Here is a 20,216-nt window from a genome sequence, read left to right as displayed (position 1 = left end):
TCATAAAAGCACCAGCGACATTATTTTAGAAATGTGCCCCATTAGTTGTCATTAGTGTTTTACAAGAAAATAAGATAGCACTCATCCAAAGTCTAAACTATCCAATAGTACACAGTACAGCGAAATGAACACTGCTGAGACCCACACACAACCACTTTCAAGAGGCTTCTTTCTTTAGAGGCTCTGGCTCAGGATTCCTGAGTTAACTACAAACTCTACTTTAAAAGGATTAAGTCTACTTAATAGCTTATAGCTGACATTACTGAGATGAGAGCTAATAAGTGAAATTTTCAACACCGTAGATCTCAACCTTGAGCTTTGTCCTGTTTCATTCGAGGAACTGAAGACAAATCACATTTTCTCCCTCGGACAGCGCGCGTGCTATCACAGCGCTTGACATGCCTGTTATGGGGATCCCGGCTTCCCAGAGGCATTTTCATGTAACGTGTAGAAACCCAATTTAGAAGCTTTGCTCAAAAATGTCTAGGTCAGAGTAAAAAAGTTAAAACTAGGTTTTATTATTTTTCTTCAGTTATCTTTGATTTTATGTAGGCTATGTTTAATCACTGAATTCAAAGTCACCAAGTGCTCTCATGTCCTTTGCAATACAAATAAGATATATAACTTAAGCTTTACTTGTATTAACTTACATGTTACATATTTCTGTTTAAGTATCAAGACAGCAAATACAATGAAGTCTAGATGAGTTCTTTTTTTTTTTCGGCCTCCAGGATTATCACTGGGGTTCGGTGCCCACGAATCCACTGCTCCTGGAGGCTATATTTTTCCCCTTTTGTTGCCCTTGTTGTTATATCATTGTTGTAGTTATTATTATTGTTGTCATTGATGATGTTGTTAGACAGGACAGAGAGAAATGGAGAGAGGGGAAGATAGAGAGAGGGAGAGTAAGACAGACACCTGCAGACCTGCTTCACTGCCTGTGAAGTGACTCCCCTACAGGTGGGGAGCCAGGGGCTTGAACTGGGATCCTTAAGCCTGGTCCTTGTGCTTTGCGCCATGTGTGCTTAAGCCCCCTCTAGATGGGTTCTTATAGTGTCAGACATAGAAGAAAAAAAAAACTTAGTTTATAAAACACCAATGGAAAAAGACTTTCTTTAAGAAACGAAAATAAACCAAACTTTCACATGTACGACTTAGTGGTGGTCATGCTTGCTTTTAGAAAACAGAAAAACTAGATTTCTATTAAGTTTTGAACATGCAGTGCTTAATTTTAGAGAAATTCATTAAAAACAAAAAGCCTGTCCACTTTAGAAACAGCTCGAGTTTGCTGTATACTGCGGCTATTGATGGGGGGGGTCTTCTGCCTGGCTAGAGCCCTATGAATGCAGGGCAGTTACAGCGGCTAGAGATCTCTCCTCACCGTCTCCAAGGCGGTTATGGTGGCTACAGATCTCTCCTCACTGTCTCCAAAGTGATTACAACAGCTAGAGATCTCTCCTCACCGTCTCCAAGGCGGTTATGGCGGCTACAGATCTCTCCTTACTGTCTCCAAGGTGATTACAACAGCTAGAGAGCTCTCCTCACCGCCTCCAAGGGGATTACGACGGCTAGGGATCTCTCCTCACCGTCTCCAAGGTGGTTATGGCGGCTAGAGATCTCTCCTCACTGTCTCCAAGGGGATTACGGTGGCTAGCGATCTCTCCTCAGTCTCCAAGGGGATTACGGCGGCTAGAGAGCTCTCCTCACTGTCTCCAAGGCGGTTATGGCGGCTAGAGATCTCTCCTCACTGTCTCCAAGGTGATTACGACGGCTAGAGATCTCTCCTCACTGTCTCCAAGGGGGTTATGGCGGCTAGAGATCTCTCCTCACCATCTCCAAGGTGATTACAGCGGCTAGAGAGCCCTCCTCACCGTCTCCAAGGCGCTAAAATCAAAATCAACACGGGGCATGCGGTGGTGCACCAGGTGGAGCCTGCTAGTCACAGGATCGGCACCCCAGTCAGTCCAGCTGGGTCTCTAGCTCCTGAGGAAAGTTTCTCTGCCTTTTTGTTTTGCCTCCAGGGTTATCGCTGGGGCTCAGTGCCTGATTATGAATCCACTGCTCCTTGTTATTATTGTTGTTACTGCTGTCGTTGTTGTTGGATAGGACAGAAAGAAATGGAGAGAGGAGGGGAAGACAGAGAAATGGAGAGAGGGGGAGAGAAAGACAGACACCTGCAGACCTGCTCCACCGCCTGTGAAGCGACTCCCCTTGCGGGGGGCGGGGCTCGAACCCGGGTCCTGCCCACCACTGCCCACCCGCCGCCTCTGCTGCACTGGATGAGGCCGCACAGCCAGGCCGGTGAGCGCCACAGCTCTGCTGGGAAGGCGAGTGACCCACGCTGAGGGCCTGTCCGGCGCCCGCGGCTCCTCACACGGAGCTCACTGCACTTCACCTCACCTCACAGCCCGTGGCCGCCACGCAGCTAAAGGGGTGGGACCGCGGAGCTCCCGTCAGCTTCAGTCGGGGCTGTGGGAATCACTGTGGGAATCGCTGACGCGGAGCTCGGCCCCAGCTCAGGCCCCCGGACACAGAGCGGGACGGGCTCCCCCTGCGCACACCGCACAGCCTCTGGCGCGGAGCTACGGGGGTCACCGTGTCAGCAGTCAGGGGTCGCCTATAAAGGGGCCTGACATCCCTGTCGGAGCTGGAGTCACAGGGTCAGCGCCTCTGTGGGGTCAGCCAGGGGACCCCGCGCCCCGGGCTGGGGGCCGTGCACCTGTGGGAGCAGTGTGGGGGGGGCAGCATCCTCCTCGTGAGCTGTGTGTGGGGGAGTAAGCGCCCCTGTGAGCTGGGGTCAGCACGCCTGTGGGGTCAGTCAGGGAGAACCCGCGCCCCTGTGAGGTCAGTCAGGGAGAACCCGTGCCCCCATGAGCGGGGGTCCGCGCCCCTGTGGGGTCTGTCAGGGAGACCCCGCGCACCTGTGAGCTGGAGTCAACGCGCCTGTGAGGTCCGTCCGTCAGGGAGACCGCACATCCCCGTGAGCTGGGGTACACGCCCCTGTGGGGTCCATCAGGGAGACCCCACACCCGAGAGCTGGGGTCAGCGCCCTTGTGAGATCTGTCAGGGAGACCCCGTGCCCCTGTGAACTGGGGCCAGTGCCCCTGTGGGGTCAGTCAAGGAGACCCCGCGCCCGTGAGCTGGAGTCAACGCCCCTGTGGGGTCTGTAAGGGAGACCCCGCGCCCCTGTGAACTGGGGTCCGCCAGGGAGACCCCGCGCCCCCGGGAGCTGAGCGCCGGCCGCGTCAGGACCGCCTCAGGAGAGCGGCAGACCCCGCCCGCCCGCTGCCCCACGCGGGTCTCCCCGCGAGCTGAGGCGGCCAGGGCGGCGAGCGGCCACCAGAGCCCCGGCTTCAGCCTCGGGATCGGCGGCGGGGCCAGGGGTCAGGGGTCGAAGGGGCGGGGCCGGCAGCGCGTCAGCCGCGCGCGCCTCCAGCGCGCCCCGCGAGCGCCCCCAGCGGCCGGCCCGCCGCCTCCCCGCCGCCCTCCCGCCCGACGCCGAGGCCACAAGATGGCTGCCGGCAGCGGCGTCACGTGACCCCTTTGTGCCTTTCGGGGCCCCGGACCGGCGGCGGCGACGGGGCGGCGGGGCGCGGGGTGCGGGGCGCGGGCGGCGGGCGGGCGGGCGGGCGGCGGGGCTCGCGGCGGCGGCGGGGCGGCGGCGGGCGGCGCGCGGGGCGCGGCCGGGCGGCGGCGGCGGCGGCGGGGAAGATGGCGGCCATCTTGGGGCCGCGCTCCGCCGCCGCCGCCGCCGCCGCCGCGGGAGCCTGGCGAGCGGGCCCGGCCGGGCAGGACACGTACCGACTCCTCCTCCTTCTCCATGCCGGTGGGCATCTGCGGCACGGCGCGGTTGATGGACGCGTACTCGTGCAGGTCGGGCAGGTCCTCGCAGCGGAAGACCGGCAGCGGCTTGGAGGCGTCGAGCGCCCGCGCCCGGAACGACAGTTTACTCATCTCCGCCGCCGCGTCGTCTCCGCGCAGGCGAAACGGCCCCGGCCAGCGGGAGCATGGAGCGCCGCGGGCCCGGCCCCCGCTCGCCGACCGCCGCCGGGACCCGAGGGGCGGAGCGCCGAGCCCGCCGTCCGGGCGCTGGACCAGCCGGGAGCGCGGGAGGCTGTGCCGCTGCGCGCCGCGCTCGCCCGCCGCCCTCAGCACGCCATGGCCAACATGGCGGACATGAAAACTCCACCGTGCGCTCCCCCGCCGGCCCCAGCCATTCCCCACACTGCATCGCGCACGGCGCGGGCGCGCGGCCGGCGGGGGCGGGGGCGCGGAGGACGCGGCGGACGCGGCGGAGGGAAAGGAGCGGGGCGCGAGGCGGCGCGGCTGAGGGCCGGAGCCGGCTGAGGGCAAAGAAAGAGGGCTGAGGAGCAGGAGTGCGGCTGAGGGCAAAGAGCCGGCTGAGGGAAGGGAACCGGCTGACTGACAGGAGTGCGACTGAGGGAAAAGAGCCGGCTGAGGAACAGGAGTGCGGCTGAGGGAAAAGAGCCGGCTGAGCAAAAGAGAGGGATGAGAAGCAGGAGTGCGGCTGAGAGAAAAGAAAGAGGGCTGAGGAGCAGAAGTGCGGCTGAGGGAAAAAAGCCGGCTGAGCAAAAGAGGGCTGAGGAACAGGAGTGCGGCTGAGGGAAAAGAGCCGGCTGAGGGAAAAGAAAAGAGGGCTGAGGAGCAGAAGTGCGGCTGAGGGAAAAAAGCCGGCTGAGGAACAGGAGTGCGGCTGAGGGAAGGGAGCCGGCAGAGAAAAGAGCGCGGCTGAGGAACGGGAGCGCGGCTGAGGGGACCCAGGAGCGCGGCTGAGGGGACAGGAGCGCGGCTGAGGGGCCGGAGCGCGGCTGAGGGGACAGGAGCGCGCAGCGCGCCCCCTGCCCGCTCCCGACGCCGCGCGCGCACCTGCGGCAGCCCGACACCTGCGACTCCCGCGGCCGCCGCTCTAGAGCCGCCTGGGGCGCTGCGCTCTCGCCCGCTGCCCTCCTTGAGCCCAAGCTTATCTACCCGTCTTAGGGCAACGAAGCAGGGTTTTCCTTTTTTAATTATCTTCATTTGTTGGATAGATAGCCAGACATTGAGAAGAAGGAAGAGACCGTTTTTACTTTAATCCTAATTTTATCTGCCCGTTTTCACTCTTTGCTGCAGTGAAGTAAAGCTTTTTCTTCATCCTAATTTTCATCTGCCCATCTTCGCTTTTTACTGCAACAAAACAGTTTTTTCTTTTTATTGATCCTGATTTTATTTGCTCATCTTCACTTTTTATTCCAATAAAGCAACGCTTTTTCTTAATCCTGATTTTATCTACCCATCCCTGCTTTTCACTGCAATAAGTTTTTTCTTTTTCTTAAGTAAAGTTTTTTTCTCAATCCTAATTTTATCTGCCCACCTTTTCTTTTTATTGCAATGAAGCAAAGTTTTTCTTTTAAAATAAATTTATTTTTATTTAATCTTGGATAGAGACAGACAGAAACTGAGAAGGGAGAGAGACAGAGAGACACCTGCAGCCCTGCTTTACCACTCATGAAGCTTTCCCCCAGCAGGTGGGGACCAAGGCCTTGAACCTGGGTCCTTGAGCATTGTAATTAATGTGTGCGCTCAACCAGATGCGTCACTGCCTGACCCCCAGTTTTTTCTTTATGCTTCTTTTCTTGATCCTGGTTTTTATCTACCCATCTTTCCTTATTGCAATGAAGTAAATATTTTCCTTTTTTTCCTTGATCCTAGCTTTATCTATTCCATCTAAGCTTTTTATTGCAATGAGTTTTTTCTTTTTTCTTTTTTTTTTTTTTACCAGAGGGATGAACCTCTGTCTGAAGCCCTTCTGCCTCAGAGCCCATGTGCAGAGCCACTGAACTAGGTCAGCACTCTGCATCTTTTTTTACCTGTAATCCTAATTTTATCTACTCGTCTTCATTTTTTTATTGCAATGAAGCAATGGGAACAGTCACGACCAGCACCACTTCCAGAATTCAGAGGCTGCAGCCGAAAGGAAGCGAGGTTTGAGGCGGCGCTGCAGGGGCTGCCCATCACTTCTGCCTTTGAGAAAGTTACAAGCTTGAGCCCCATGGAGACCTGTAGCGCGCACACACACACACACACACACACAGACACACACACACAAAACTGTAATTGAGAGGTTTATGTGATTGTGATCACGTCTTTAATATTTGAATTGTTACACAGGGAAATCTCCCCAGAGAAGTATCTCGAGAACCAGGAAGACTGGCCCGTTGGGTTTGATAAGTTTGGCAGCAAAGTGTCAAGTGTTACCAAGATGGCAACAAGTTTTGTTAAGTCTGCGGCTAGGGCAGTGGCTGTTAGCTGTGGCACAAGGCAGCAGCCAAGTGCCGGCTCGGCTGGTATAGCTACAGCCCACCAGCGGGGAGAAGACCACTACACTGCAGTGCTCCGGATTACCCAGAGTCTGGCCGTGACAGTTCACCTTCGGCCCGTGCAAGCGGAAGAACATTCTGCCCACACTCCTAAACTGAGGCTGCCTCGTGTCCTGCCAGCAGCGAACATCTTGGGGCCTGGCCCCCACAGTCAGTGGCCGTTCCTGGGCCATGGCGGGAGCTCGGACAACTGAGCCGAGGACCTGTGTGTGGATGGCAGCTGCCTTCCCCAGCTCAGTGTGATGACAAAAGCTGGGGCAACTGTGGGAGCAGGCAGAGAGAGAGCGAGAGGGTGGGGACAGAGAGGGAGGGAGAAAGCAGCACCCAGTTCCCTGGGAGTGGCTCGCGTGGCAGCATGCTGGAAGACTTTTTGGAGGAGATGGTGTCTGAGTAAGAGCTTGTAGGCTGGGTTTGTATCTGAGGCAAATGAAGCAGTGAATACAGGGACTCAAGTCACGGAGGTCACCTAGCGGGTCACATCTGATCCGGGAACCTCAAGAGTTGCCAGCTGCACTGTGTGGCGGGCGGTCCAGCAGCTCTGAAAATGGCAGCTTCCTATAGGAAGTCTTCCCACCACAGGGTGCCTAGAGTCCTGCAGGAGATTCTGCTTGGCCTAAGACCTGGTGGAACAAACTGCATCTGAAGTCGTGAGTGAACCACCAAGGAGACACATCGGAGTATGTACGTGGAGATGTGCGGATATGTGCATTTTCATGAAGATACACACATGTACATATGCTTACACCTTCACTAAAACAGCTTGTGAGCAAACTGCTCCAGATCCTGCATCAGTGGCAGCGGCCACTACACAAAGAACTTACTTGTTCTGTAGAGATTCTAGAATTGTCCTCCATAGTTTGTTCACAGATGTGCTTACAAATTAAGAATAGTGCAAGGGTGGGGGGAGATAGAGAAGGAAGAAAGACACCTATAGCACTGCTTCACCCCTCGCGAAGCTATCCCCCTGCAGGTGGGGACCGGGGGCTTGAACCTGGGTCCTTGCACATTGTAATGTGCGCTCAACCAGGTGCGCCAGAACCCGGCCCCTTCAGGTAACATGTCTATTAAGAGATGTTTTATTTTGTACAAGTTTTCCATTGAACACCATGACCTGAGCCTCTGCCTTCTGTGTCCTGCAGTGGGTTCCTAAAAGCACCAAGGCTTGAGTCGCAGACTTCATATCTGTTTCCTTCCTCTTTCCTGAGAGGTGGCTGGAATGCAGCAATAATGGTTCCCGTGTAATTTTCCTCAGCTCCCTTTATCGAGCCAAAATATTCCTTGCAAAAGTGGCTAATCCTTGCCACCAGGGTTGTTGCTACTCTCACTCTTGCCAGCAGTCTTTGTTTCTTTTTCCTCCTCTTTCCTCTAGATAGAAGGTCAGAGACAAAGAGCTTCCCCACTGCAGATGCTCCCATGGGGCTCAAACCTGGGTCCTCACACATGGAAATGGATGAGACTCCTCACCCTCCCCCTCAGAACCCCCTACACCTCCTTTTAGATGAACTGTTCCCATGCTCAGCTTTAAGTGCTCTCTTCTCTGCGTCCTCAGTGACTGGCACTCAGCTCTAGGGCTGAGACATCATGGCAAAGACTCGGTGCTGAAGGATGACAAGTCTTCCAGCTGGGGGCCCACGGAGTGGCAGGACATTCCTGGGAGAAAGCAGAGAGGGAGGAGGCAACCGCCAGGCGTGTCTAAAGATGAGAAAGTTTACTTGGCTTGAGCAAGCCAAGGTACGATCGGTGAAGACAGGAGTAGGAAGTTAAGAGACATCGGTGAAGACAGGAGTAGGAAGTTAAGAGACAACAGATGGGAGCCACCAGTCACTAGAATACCTCCCCTGAAATGTCACTCGCTGCAGTGCTTCAGACAGAACTTCTGCTTCCAGTTTTCTGTGTATGCTTCCAACTGTGACCCTCACATGTAATATATGCCCAAGTCCTATTGTTTCTTCTTGAAACTTATTTCTAAGACTTGCTTCCTTATTTTATTTTTATTAGTGACTTACAAAACAAGTACAACTCCACACTATTCCCACCACCAGAGTTCTGTGTCCCTATTCCCTCCACTGGAAACTGCAGTAATTCTCCCAAGGTCACAGATGTGAGCTGACATTTCTATAACCATCTGCCTTGCCTGCCTACCCATCTGCCCTTCCCCCCCCCCCCCCCATGGTCTTGCCTTCTCTTCCATTTTAAGTCACAGCTACACTTATTACTGCTTCTGAATGGCCTTCCTTTTCCCCTCTTCTATGTGTGGGTCCTGATGGAATTGGGGTTCAGAGTCCTCTGGGCATCTTCCCCTAACATTTCTCGAACCCCTCTAGGAGTATGGACCCAAATTCTTTTTGGGGTGCAGAAGGTGGGAGTTCTGGCGTCTGTGACTGCTTCTCCACTGGACATCCCTATTTCTATTCCTATTGTCTTAACCATAGCCCCAGCTCTCTACACTTTCCACTTAGAGACAAAGTCAGTTCCAGGAAGAACCGTGTCCTTGAGGATTTCAGAGTGTCTGCCAATAACCCAGTGAGCCTAAAACCCGTGCCCACTCTGCAGCATCTCACCCAAGTCTTGTTATCTCCTTGCACCCATTCAGCAACCACTGTTTTCATGGTTGTCAAGACTTGGCCATTTTGCCACACTGTCCAACACCCCGACTTTCTGTTGCCTAACACAAGCCCTTCACACTGACGAGTCAGTATAACCACAGCTTCAGAAGCCAGCACTCCTGCCTCTGGATTTTTGCTCATTCTTTTCTGTTCTGTCTGGCTTGGCAGCTAAGCCATCCACATCTAGCCATCAAAATGCTAACGGCAATTCTTGAAAACATTTAGAAAGCTGTCTGGCCTTCAGGAAAAATTCAACAGAAGTGAACAAGCTACTGTTAATGATCCTTCAAAATTCAACTCAGAACTTTGAATACTTAATCTCCATGGGCCTGGCCACTAGTTTCTGCATCTGAAGAATGAATGGTGGTCAGATAAATTCAAATGGATATTTTCTGAAGCCTACACCACACACTGTACTTCACCTCCAAACATGATACTTCCAGTCAGTAAGAATGGTATCTCCCATTTTCTGAACCGGTACTCTGTCAGTAAGGTGAAGTGCATTTTCAATGCATCATTGATTCCCACCCTCTGAGATATGGCCGTTAGAAGCTTGCAACATCTGCCTACATTACAAAGCTGGAAGCAGTACTGAGAGTGGAATGTCTGGTGTTTAATTCCAGAGTGGAGCCTCTGGAACCACATTAGAAGGTGAAAAAAAAAATTAAGAGGGGCGGGAGTAAATAGCGTAATGGTTCTTCTTCTAGCGTTTGCCCTTCTTCCGTAGCCAGTCAACAGCGTCAGGTTGAGCCTGATATAAAGTTTCGAGACCTCCTTTGAATCTGGAGAGGTGGCAGTCATTGACTATGTGGGTCATAGTCTGTCTGGAGCCGCAGGGGCAGTTCGGGTCGTCTCTGGCTCCCTAGCGATGGAACATAGCGGCACACCGGCCATGGCCTGTTCAATAGCGATTGAGGAGGGCCCAATCATAACGTGCTAGGTCAAAGCCGGGTTGACGCTTGCAGGGGTCTGTGATGAGGTGTTTGTTCTTGACCTCAGCTGACTGCCAACTCTGTTTCCAAGAGACTGGAACAGAGAAGTTCAGTGTAGGTATAGGGGACCAGATTGGGTGACGAGACGTCAAGCGTTGGACAGGGTGGGCGAAGATCTCCGCGTATATTGGCAGGTCCGGTCGAGCGTAGACGTGGGAAATGAACTTAGATGATGCCGCATCCCGACGAATATCTGGCGGGGTGATGTTGCTAAGAACTGGCAGCCATGGAACCGGGGTGGAACGGATGGTTCCAGAAATTATCCACATGGAGGAATATAATTTGGAATTGACAAAGTGGACATGGGGGCTACGGAACCATACTGGGGCACAGTATTCTGCAGTGGAATAGCATAATGCCAGAGATGATGATCGTAGTGTGGAAGCGCTCGCGCCCCATGAGGAGCTGGCCAGTCTTGCAATGATGTGATTCCTCGCGCCCACCTTTGCTGCAGTTTTTATGAGATGTTCGTGAAATGACAGAGTGCGATCGAGAGTAACGCCAAGATAGACTGGCTGGGCTTCATGCCGGATTCTCGTATCGCGTAATGGTTATGCAAAGAGACTCCTGTCTGAGGCTCCGAAGTCCCAGGTTCAATCCCCTGTACCATCATAAACCAGAGTTGAGCAGGGTCTGGCTTAAGACAGGGGGATGGAGAGGGAGCAAGGAGAACCAGGCCAGTAAGCAAGGACCTGGGGATTGCCCTGCCCCCCCCCCCCACCTGCAGAAGGGAAGTTTCTCAAGCAGTGAATGAGGGCTACGGCCCCTCAATTTCTGTCTCTATCCAGTAAGTAAGTAAGTAAATCTAAAAACCAATAAAAAGAACATGGAGGCAGGTCTTTCAGAGGCAGGGGAGAGACAGAGGTGACAGTTCTGGCTGCAGGTAGCGCTGCTTCTGAAGGTAAAAGATCTTGGGGCATGCTTGTATGTCCAAAGTAAACAACTGTGAAAATGGACTCACTTTACGTCCCTCCTCAGAGTGAGAAGTGAAGGAGACAAGAATGGTTAGGGGTCCAAAGAGGTTCAATTTTCTTTGATGGGACAGTGATTTTTTGCCCCCAAGCATACCAGTTTTGCTAAGAGGAACACAGAACCTTCATTTCTTCAGTCGTTCCACAGATATTTACTAGATGCTTATTAACCAAAGCAGTTTGTGCCTGATAACAAGATACATCCCCTACAGACACACAGGACTAGTAGTTAAGCCAGACACTGTATTCCACAGGGGAAATGGAATCCATTTCTTGTACAGTGTGGGAAGGCAAAGTGAGTTCAGCATCAAACGGTGACTCAAGGCTGCAACAGAGAGCCTCTGCACAAGTACTGACTAGTGAACCTGGACACTGCCACTTGACCAATGGAGAGCATCGTGCACAAGTACTGACTAGTGAACCTGGACACTGCCACTTGATCAATGGAGAGCCTCTGCACAAGTACTGACTAGTGAACCTGGACACTGCCACTTGACCAATGGAGAGCATCATGCACAACTACTGACTAGTGAACCTGGACACTGCCACTTGACCAATGGAGAGGATCGTGCATAAGTACTGACTAGTGAACCTGGACACTGCCACTTGACCAATGGAGAGCATCGTGCACAAGTACTGACTAGTGAACCTGGACACTGCCACTTGACCAATGGAGAGCCTCTGCACAAGTACTGACTAGTGAACCTGGACACTGCCACTTGACCAATGGAGAGCATCGTACACAAGTACTGACTTGTGAACCTGGACACTGCCACTTGACCAATGGAGAGCATCATGCACAAGTACTGACTAGTGAACCTGGACACTGCCATTTGATCTTTTTTTAAATTTCTTGCTTTTCTGCTTCATAATGTCCTATTAAAGAAATGTCAGAGACACACTTGCAAGAAAGAACTGAACTAACCTCTACCTTTGGGGGCCTGGAACTTACACCCCCGCCCCCCAGCATTCACACCTGAAAACAATAGTATATATTTTGCCCTACTTTATGGATATGTGTGAACATATGCCCTACCTCACGGGACATGGTCTATATCTAGGTTTTGGGACTTTATTAGGAAGTGAACTGCCTGGAATGGAATTAGAGAATACTATGAAAGGAACGGTCTCACCCAAGTAATGAGAGTGAAAGATTGACATTCCATGCCTGACGTCTCTGGACACAGTCTGAAGTGAAGCATGCTGAGGGTATTGCTGAGGCTCAGTGCCCACACTACAAATGCACTGCACATTCTTATGGGACAGGGAATTCCTATGTTCAACCACTACAATGCATCTAATTTGTTAAAGATGTTTCTTCTTATGATGGGGAAATCTTCAAATCCAAGAAGTCAAAGCTAACCTAGAATTTACTGTAACAATGAGAATTACCCAATGATCTTCCCACTTCCTCTCCTGTTGCTTTCTTTATGAACCAACTCTTTGGAGAGGAAAATTGTAATGATGTTTTTAGAACTCTTGATAATATGGAACCATGCCACAGAATTAAAGCATTTCCCAATCCATAAAAAAAAAAAAGAGAGAAAAGAAAAAAGAAATGTCAGCAAATAGTTCTAACATCACATCAAGGGCAATAAAAACTGGAAGCCCTTGATAATGTGTTTTTTCTCTCTAGGAAATGTTGAAAAGCAAATACTGTGACTTCATTGCAGTACATGTAATGGTGTTATGGAAACAATATGAATTTCTGCTTTCTCTAACAGGCTGATTGGTGCATGGGACTTTTAAGATGCTAGCTAAGAGCTGTGTTTGCTATAACAGAATGTACCCAAGAACAGTCCAGCTCTATCCTTAAGGAATAAAGGGCAAATTATTAATTCTGACCAACACAGCAGGATGGAAAATGATTAATCCTAGCTAGCGATAGTAGGGAGAACTAAAAATGTTTCCATCTAACTTTATCACAATATAAACTTTAACCAAGAAAAACACAAATCCCAGAGATACACCAGGCTTGTCTCAGAATGAAAGTGACTTTAAAAATCCACAAAATTGTTCCATTAATACTGAATTAAATATTAATATGTTAAGTCATTTACTGCATAATATAAAATCCTAAATGTATAGGAAATCTACTCTGAGCACAAGGATTTTGCCAAAATTTAAATCCCTCTAAAAAAAGACACTACATAAATGTAGCCATCTTTTAAAATGTAGCCATTTTTGAGACTTGTCACCTTAGTCACAGGTCCCACAAGACCATCTGAATGTTCCTTCTCCTTGTAGTGGCAACAGCAAAGGGCTCCATGGAGACATCTTAATGAAGGTCCTAGATTCCGTCAGAAAAGCAGTGGCGGATATGAATATGAAGTTATTTGCAAATTGAACAATAATCTTATATTACTTAATGAGACATGCCCCTTATTCCCAAAATTAGTCTTCTAGAATAAACATGCATCTTAGAAAATAAAAGTTTAGGGGGTCCTGTGTATGGTCCCAGTGAAGTGGACATACTGCAGTGCACAAGGACCTGGGTTTGAGCTCCTGGCTCCCACCTGCAGGGGGAAGCTTCACAAGTTACGAAGCGGGGCTACAGGCCTCTCTCTCTCTCTTTCCCTCCCTCTCCCTCTCCCTCTCTTTCCCTCTCTCTCCCTCCTTCCCTCTCCCTCTCTCTAATTTCTCTCTGTCCTACCAAATGAAAAATAATAACAGGGGCTGGGTGGTAGCACACCTGCTGAAGCGCACGTTACAATGCACAAGGACCCGGGTTCAAGCCCCCGGTCCCCACCTGTAGGGGGAGAGCTTTGCAAGTGGTGAAGCAGGGCTGTTAGTTCAAGGCAGAAAAGGCCAAAGGGGGGTGGTGGGTATGAAGGGCTGAGGGAAGGGAGGAAGCACTGAACCTCTCGGGGTCTGGGGAGTGGAGCGTAGGCCTTGCTGAGTGTAAGAGCCCGGAGTCAGTGCCCCGGCTCTGCTCAGGAACACGGCGAATGGGGGGCGGCGATGTGGTCTGTCTCCGTCTCTCGGAAATGGAAGATCTGGACGGGAAGACCTCTCAGTAGTGGTGCCACACATGTGAGGTCCTGAGTTTACTTCCTGGTGCCATGTCAAACACTGAAAGTCATTCTACTGAACGTGTTTCCCCCAGTAAGTCCTTTGAGGGGCCTTACAATCTTCAGCACTTACATAAACTACCACTGAACACTAGTTTCACGCAGCAGCACGCGCTAAGCCACGGACCAGGAAGGCCTAAGTGGCACCTACTGAATGAAGCCTGGAGGGAGAGTGAGCACTTAACAAGGGGGCTGGGTGGCCGAGCATCTGGCTAAGTGAGATGGCCATGCTCAGGGATCTGGGTTCAAGGCCGCCCCCTGCAGGGGGAATCTTCACGAGCGGTGGAGCAGGGCTGCAGCTGTCTCTGTCTCTATCAGCTCTCCCCTCTCGATTTCTCTCTGTCCTATGAGGTATATAAAGAAAAACAAAAACTGACTAACAGGACACCACATTCAAGAGAGAAGTGACAACTCTGGACTCTGAATACTTCTGCCCCGAGGAAGGAAATCACTTCTGTTTTCCTTCTGAAGCGTGAGGCAAAGAACTGTCTTTATTTATTTTTGACTCACCTGACGGGTCAGTATTAGTGAAGTAAAAGTTATCCCTCACTACGTTTCCTCCTGGTCAGTGTTCTAAGCACAGCTCCTCCTCCTTTCCAGAGGAGGGGAGGGAAAGTGTAAGTTCAGACCCTTGCAGTGAGACTGCAGGTGACCAGCACTGAGAGGAGAAAGGCCTGGAGAACAAGGCGCAGGGAGCCCCAAACTGAACAGATGGCAGAGGGAGACCAGCCAGGACAGGGATGGAGAAGGAAGAGCAAGAGGAGGCAAGAGGGAGGAGGGGTGTGCTGAGGAGGCATCGAGGACCCCAGAAAGGTGGAGCAGGTCACACACAGGAAAGCAGACCCACACACCTGCTCTTCCTTCCTTTCTTCCTCTCTCTCTCTCCCTCTCCCTCTCTTTTCCTTTCCTCCATTATGGGGCTCGGTTATTATGGGGCTCGGTGCCTGCACTATGAATCCACTGCTCCTGGAGGCTATTTTCCCTATTTTGTTGCCCTTGTTATTGTTGCTATTGTTGAACAGGACAGAAAGAAATTGAGAGCAATGGGGAAGACAGGGAGAGAAAGACAGACATCTGCAGACCTGCTTCACCGCTTGTGAAGTGACCCCCCCTGCAGGTGGGGAGTGGGGGCTTGAACTTGGATCCTTATCCCTGGATTTTGCACTATGCGCACTTAACCTAGTGTGCCACCACCCGGCCCCCAAATATTTTCTTTTTTAAAATACTTTATCTGTATTTATTTTGAATAGAAACAGAGAAGTTGAGAGGAGGGAGAGAGACACCTGCAGCGCTGCTTCACTGCTCACGAAGCTTTCCCCCTGTAGGCAGGGACTAGGGGCTTGAACCCGGGTCCTTGTGCCTGGTAACATGTGCGCTTTACCAGGTGTGCCACCTCCTGCCCCCAAACCAATATTTTCTGAAAACTGTTTCTGTTCTCATAGTTTAAAAATGATGAACAACACAATTTGCTTTAGCATGTTAAAAACTCTCAGCAGTCTTAAGTGCTTGACTAGTGGACCCTTTACTGGATCGTTTTTTATAACTTGAAATTAGTATTCTATCAAACACAGTTTGAGAATGCTAATTCTATTCTGCTGCAAGCCAGTTATTTACAGTTTTCACTTGGGAATCGTTATCTCCAGGGAACACCCTTTTGCACAGGGAAGTCTGTGCAGGTGCAGGGGGAAGTCTGTGCAGGTGCAGGGGGAAGTCTGCTGCAGGTGCAGGGGGGAGTCTGTGCAGGTGTAGGCGGGAAGTCTGTGCAGGTGCAGGGGGAAGTCTGTGCAGGTGCAGGGGGAAGTCTGCTGCAGGCGCAGGGGAAGTCTGCTGCAGGCGCAGGGGAAGTCTGCTGCAGGTGCAGGGGAAGTCTGCTGCAGGTGCAGGGAGAGTCTGCTGCAGGTGCAGGGGAAGTCTGTGCTGGTGCAGGGGAAGTCTGCTGCAGGTACAGGGGAAGTCTGTGCAGGTGCAGGGGAAGTCTGTAGGTACAGGGGGAGTCTGCTGCAGGTGCAGGGGAGTCTGCTTCAGGTGCAGTGGAAGTCTGCTGCAGGTGCAGGGGAAGTCTGTGCAGGTGCAGGGGGGAGTCTGCTGCAGGTGCAGGGGAAGTCTGCTGCAGGTGCAGGGGAAGTCTGCTGCAGGTGCAGGGAGAAGTCTGCTGCAGGTGCAGGGGGAAGTCTGTGCAGGTACAGGGGGGAGTCCGTGCAGGTGCAGGGGGAAGTCTGCTGCAGGTGCAGGGGGAGTCTGTGCAGGTACAGGGGGGAGTCTGTGCAGGTGCAGGCGGGAAGTCTGCTGCAGGTGCAGGGGGAAGTCTGCTGCAGGTGCAGGGGGAAGTCTGTGCAGGTACAGGGGGAAGTCTGCTGCAGGTGCAGGGGAAGTCTGCTGCAGGTGCAGGGGGAAGTCTGCTGCAGGTGTAGGCGGGAAGTCTGTGCAGGTGCAGGGGAAGCCTGCTGCAATGCAGGGGGATATCTGCTGCAGGTTCACAGGCATTAGGGTGCTTTCTGAATTTCACTGACTAATCCAAAATAAGGCCAATTTTAGCATTTTTCTTTCTTCTCTTCTGTGTGTTCTCCATGAGCTTGTTTCATGATTTTGGAATGAAGTTGTAGACCTGCTTTGTGGCCTTTGCTCTTTACTTAGTGTAACCTAAAAACCTCCCCACTCACCAAATACTTGTTTAAGACTACTCTGACAAGATACTATCCAAATCACTTGTTCTATGCATACACATGCAAAATGATTTAATTAAGCTTTACTCTCCTAAGAGTTATCGAGAATGTATTGATTATTCTTTATCTTAATAAAGAATACATATAACCTTAATAGAATATCAAAAGTAAAAAATGGGTTTAAATTTTCATGGTTTAAACCAGAACAGAACCTCCTGTTCTCTGAATGATCACAGCACTACACTTACAGAAATGATATCTGACAGTGGTACTTTCAATCTGAACCAGTGGAGAAAGGAAGAAAGGAAGAAAGGAAGAAAGGAAGAAAGAAAGAAAGAAAGAAAGAAAATCTGAAAGGTAACTACCTTCTCAGATTTAGCATTTTTCAAGAGCACACTACATAAAACACAAACCCCACATGGTACATTCTGAGACGATGGTGACATAAACTGTCACACAGAAAATCACTAGGGAGAAAGAAATTCAGGTTTTGTTTTGTTTTGTTTTAAATTTATTTAATTTTGTTAGAGAGAGAGAGAGATCCAATAATCCTGCCTGAGGATGGTGCTGGAGTTTAACCCAGGGCCTTGGGCATATAAGTCCTGTGCTCAAATAAGTCGAACCCAGGGCCTTGGGCATACAAGTCCTGTGCTCAAATAAGTCGGACCCAGGGCCCTGGGCATACAAGTCCTGTGCTCAAATAAGTCGGACCCAGGGCCCTGGGCATACAAGTCCTGTGCTCAAATAAGTCGGACCCAGGGCCCTGGGCATACAAGTCCTGTGCTCAAATAAGTCGGACCCAGGGCCCTGGGCATACAAGTCCTGTGCTCAAATAAGTCGGACCCAGGGCCCTGGGCATACAAGTCCTGTGCTCAAATAAGTCGGACCCAGGGCCCTGGGCATACAAGTCCTGTGCTCAAATAAGTCGGACCCAGGGCCCTGGGCATACAAGTCCTGTGCTCAAATAAGTCGGACCCAGGGCCCTGGGCATACAAGTCCTGTGCTCAAATAAGTCGGACCCAGGGCCCTGGGCATACAAGTCCTGTGCTCAAATAAGTCGGACCCAGGGCCCTGGGCATACAAGTCCTGTGCTCAAATAAGTCGGACCCAGGGCCCTGGGCATACAAGTCCTGTGCTCAAATAAGTCGGACCCAGGGCCCTGGGCATACAAGTCCTGTCCTCAAATAAGTCGGACCCAGGGCCCTGGGCATACAAGTCCTGTGCTCAAATAAGTCGGACCCAGGGCCCTGGGCATACAAGTCCTGTGCTCAAATAAGTCGGACCCAGGGCCCTGGGCATACAAGTCCTGTGCTCAAATAAGTCGGACCCAGGGCCCTGGGCATACAAGTCCTGTGCTCAAATAAGTCGGACCCAGGGCCCTGGGCATACAAGTCCTGTGCTCAAATAAGTCGGACCCAGGGCCCTGGGCATACAAGTCCTGTGCTCAAATAAGTCGGACCCAGGGCCCTGGGCATACAAGTCCTGTGCTCAAATAAGTCGGACCCAGGGCCCTGGGCATACAAGTCCTGTGCTCAAATAAGTCGGACCCAGGGCCCTGGGCATACAAGTCCTGTGCTCAAATAAGTCGGACCCAGGGCCCTGGGCATACAAGTCCTGTGCTCAAATAAGTCGGACCCAGGGCCCTGGGCATACAAGTCCTGTGCTCAAATAAGTCGGACCCAGGGCCCTGGGCATACAAGTCCTGTGCTCAAATAAGTCGGACCCAGGGCCCTGGGCATACAAGTCCTGTGCTCAAATAAGTCGGACCCAGGGCCCTGGGCATACAAGTCCTGTGCTCAAATAAGTCGGACCCAGGGCCCTGGGCATACAAGTCCTGTGCTCAAATAAGTCGGACCCAGGGCCCTGGGCATACAAGTCCTGTGCTCAAATAAGTCGGACCCAGGGCCCTGGGCATACAAGTCCTGTGCTCAAATAAGTCGGACCCAGGGCCCTGGGCATACAAGTCCTGTGCTCAAATAAGTCGGACCCAGGGCCCTGGGCATACAAGTCCTGTGCTCAAATAAGTCGGACCCAGGGCCCTGGGCATACAAGTCCTGTCCTCAAATAAGTCGGACCCAGGGCCCTGGGCATACAAGTCCTGTCCTCAAATAAGTCGGACCCAGGGCCCTGGGCATACAAGTCCTGTGCTCAAATAAGTCGGACCCAGGGCCCTGGGCATACAAGTCCTGTCCTCAAATAAGTCGGACCCAGGGCCCTGGGCATACAAGTCCTGTCCTCAAATAAGTCGGACCCAGGGCCCTGGGCATACAAGTCCTGTCCTCAAATAAGTCGGACCCAGGGCCCTGGGCATACAAGTCCTGTCCTCAAATAAGTCGGACCCAGGGCCCTGGGCATACAAGTCCTGTCCTCAAATAAGTCGGACCCAGGGCCCTGGGCATACAAGTCCTGTCCTCAAATAAGTCGGACCCAGGGCCCTGGGCATACAAGTCCTGTGCTCAAATAAGTCGGACCCAGGGCCCTGGGCATACAAGTCCTGTGCTCAAATAAGTCGGACCCAGGGCCCTGGGCATACAAGTCCTGTGCTCAAATAAGTCGGACCCAGGGCCCTGGGCATACAAGTCCTGTGCTCAAATAAGTCGGACCCAGGGCCCTGGGCATACAAGTCCTGTCCTCAAATAAGTCGGACCCAGGGCCCTGGGCATACAAGTCCTGTCCTCAAATAAGTCGGACCCAGGGCCCTGGGCATACAAGTCCTGTCCTCAAATAAGTCGGACCCAGGGCCTTAGGCATACAAGTCCTGCGCTCAAATAAGTCGGACCCAGGGCCTTAGGCATACAAGTTCTGTGCTCAAATAAGTGCAGCACTTTGAAGATTCACCTGATCTTAGACCTTTATCAATGATCACCTCTAACCCTAAGAAAGAACAGTCTGGGGAATTCTAGGCAATTTAAGGGAACAGAAGCTAACCATTCAATTACAGAAACAAGCACATAAACTTTGAAAAAGCGTAAAAACACTATAAATATGAAAGTACTATCTTTACTGCTGCTTCTTGATCCCGCTAAGAACAGTGCAAAACAAGACATTGGAATATAAAGACATCAGGATTGAGCAGATTACTATGCCTGGCAACATATTTGATGGTTAACACCAAATTCAAAATGGTCAGCCACAGGTCTTTCCAAAACACCCCTTTATCCAAACAGACATGCTGAACTCTGACTCAGAGATTTTACTCTAGTTTAAGCCTTTGAGTAGTTTCTCCATCCATCAAACAAGGATTATGACAGTCACACAGACAGCTATTAGTGCAAAGTGCTCACATGAGCCTCCCTCAAAAGGCACACTCACCTCAGTGAGCACAAGTGTTTATTGTTTTGTTCTGCCCAGGACTCTGCTCACTTCTGGCTCACAGTGGTGCTGGGAATTGAACCTGGGACCTTGGAAACATGACTTGTTCTTAAGAACACTGTAGTTTATACCTTCGCATAGATGGTTTTTCTTTTCTTTTTTTCTTTTGCCTCCAGAGTTATCACTGGGGCTCAGTGCCTACACTACAAATCCACTGGTCCTGG

At 51.4% G+C, this 20,216-nt stretch overlaps 1 protein-coding gene across 6 annotated transcripts in view; it reads right to left on the bottom strand.

Moving 5' to 3' along the window:
* The window catches only part of EPC1 (enhancer of polycomb homolog 1), a 77,371-nt gene that overhangs the window by 42,569 nt on the left and 14,586 nt on the right, over positions 1-20,216 (bottom strand). For 3 of the 6 annotated variants that reach the window (XM_060192505.1, XM_007536464.3, XM_060192506.1), the window contains exon 1: positions 3,802-4,195. The exons of 1 other annotated variant lie outside the window; for it this stretch is intronic. In XM_060192505.1, coding sequence (XP_060048488.1) covers positions 3,802-3,954 — 153 coding nt within the window. In that variant the 5' untranslated portion in view covers positions 3,955-4,195. Of the gene's footprint in view, positions 1-3,801; positions 4,198-20,216 lie in introns of those variants that run through there. 2 more of the 6 variants (XM_060192509.1, XM_060192507.1) reach the window with 2 other exon arrangements.

Source organism: Erinaceus europaeus, chromosome 6 (genome assembly GCF_950295315.1).
Source record: "Erinaceus europaeus chromosome 6, mEriEur2.1, whole genome shotgun sequence".
Lineage (NCBI taxonomy): Eukaryota > Metazoa > Chordata > Mammalia > Eulipotyphla > Erinaceidae > Erinaceus > Erinaceus europaeus.
The sequence above is the reverse complement of the archived record's forward strand: the minus strand, read 5'-3'. Positions and strand labels throughout refer to the sequence as shown.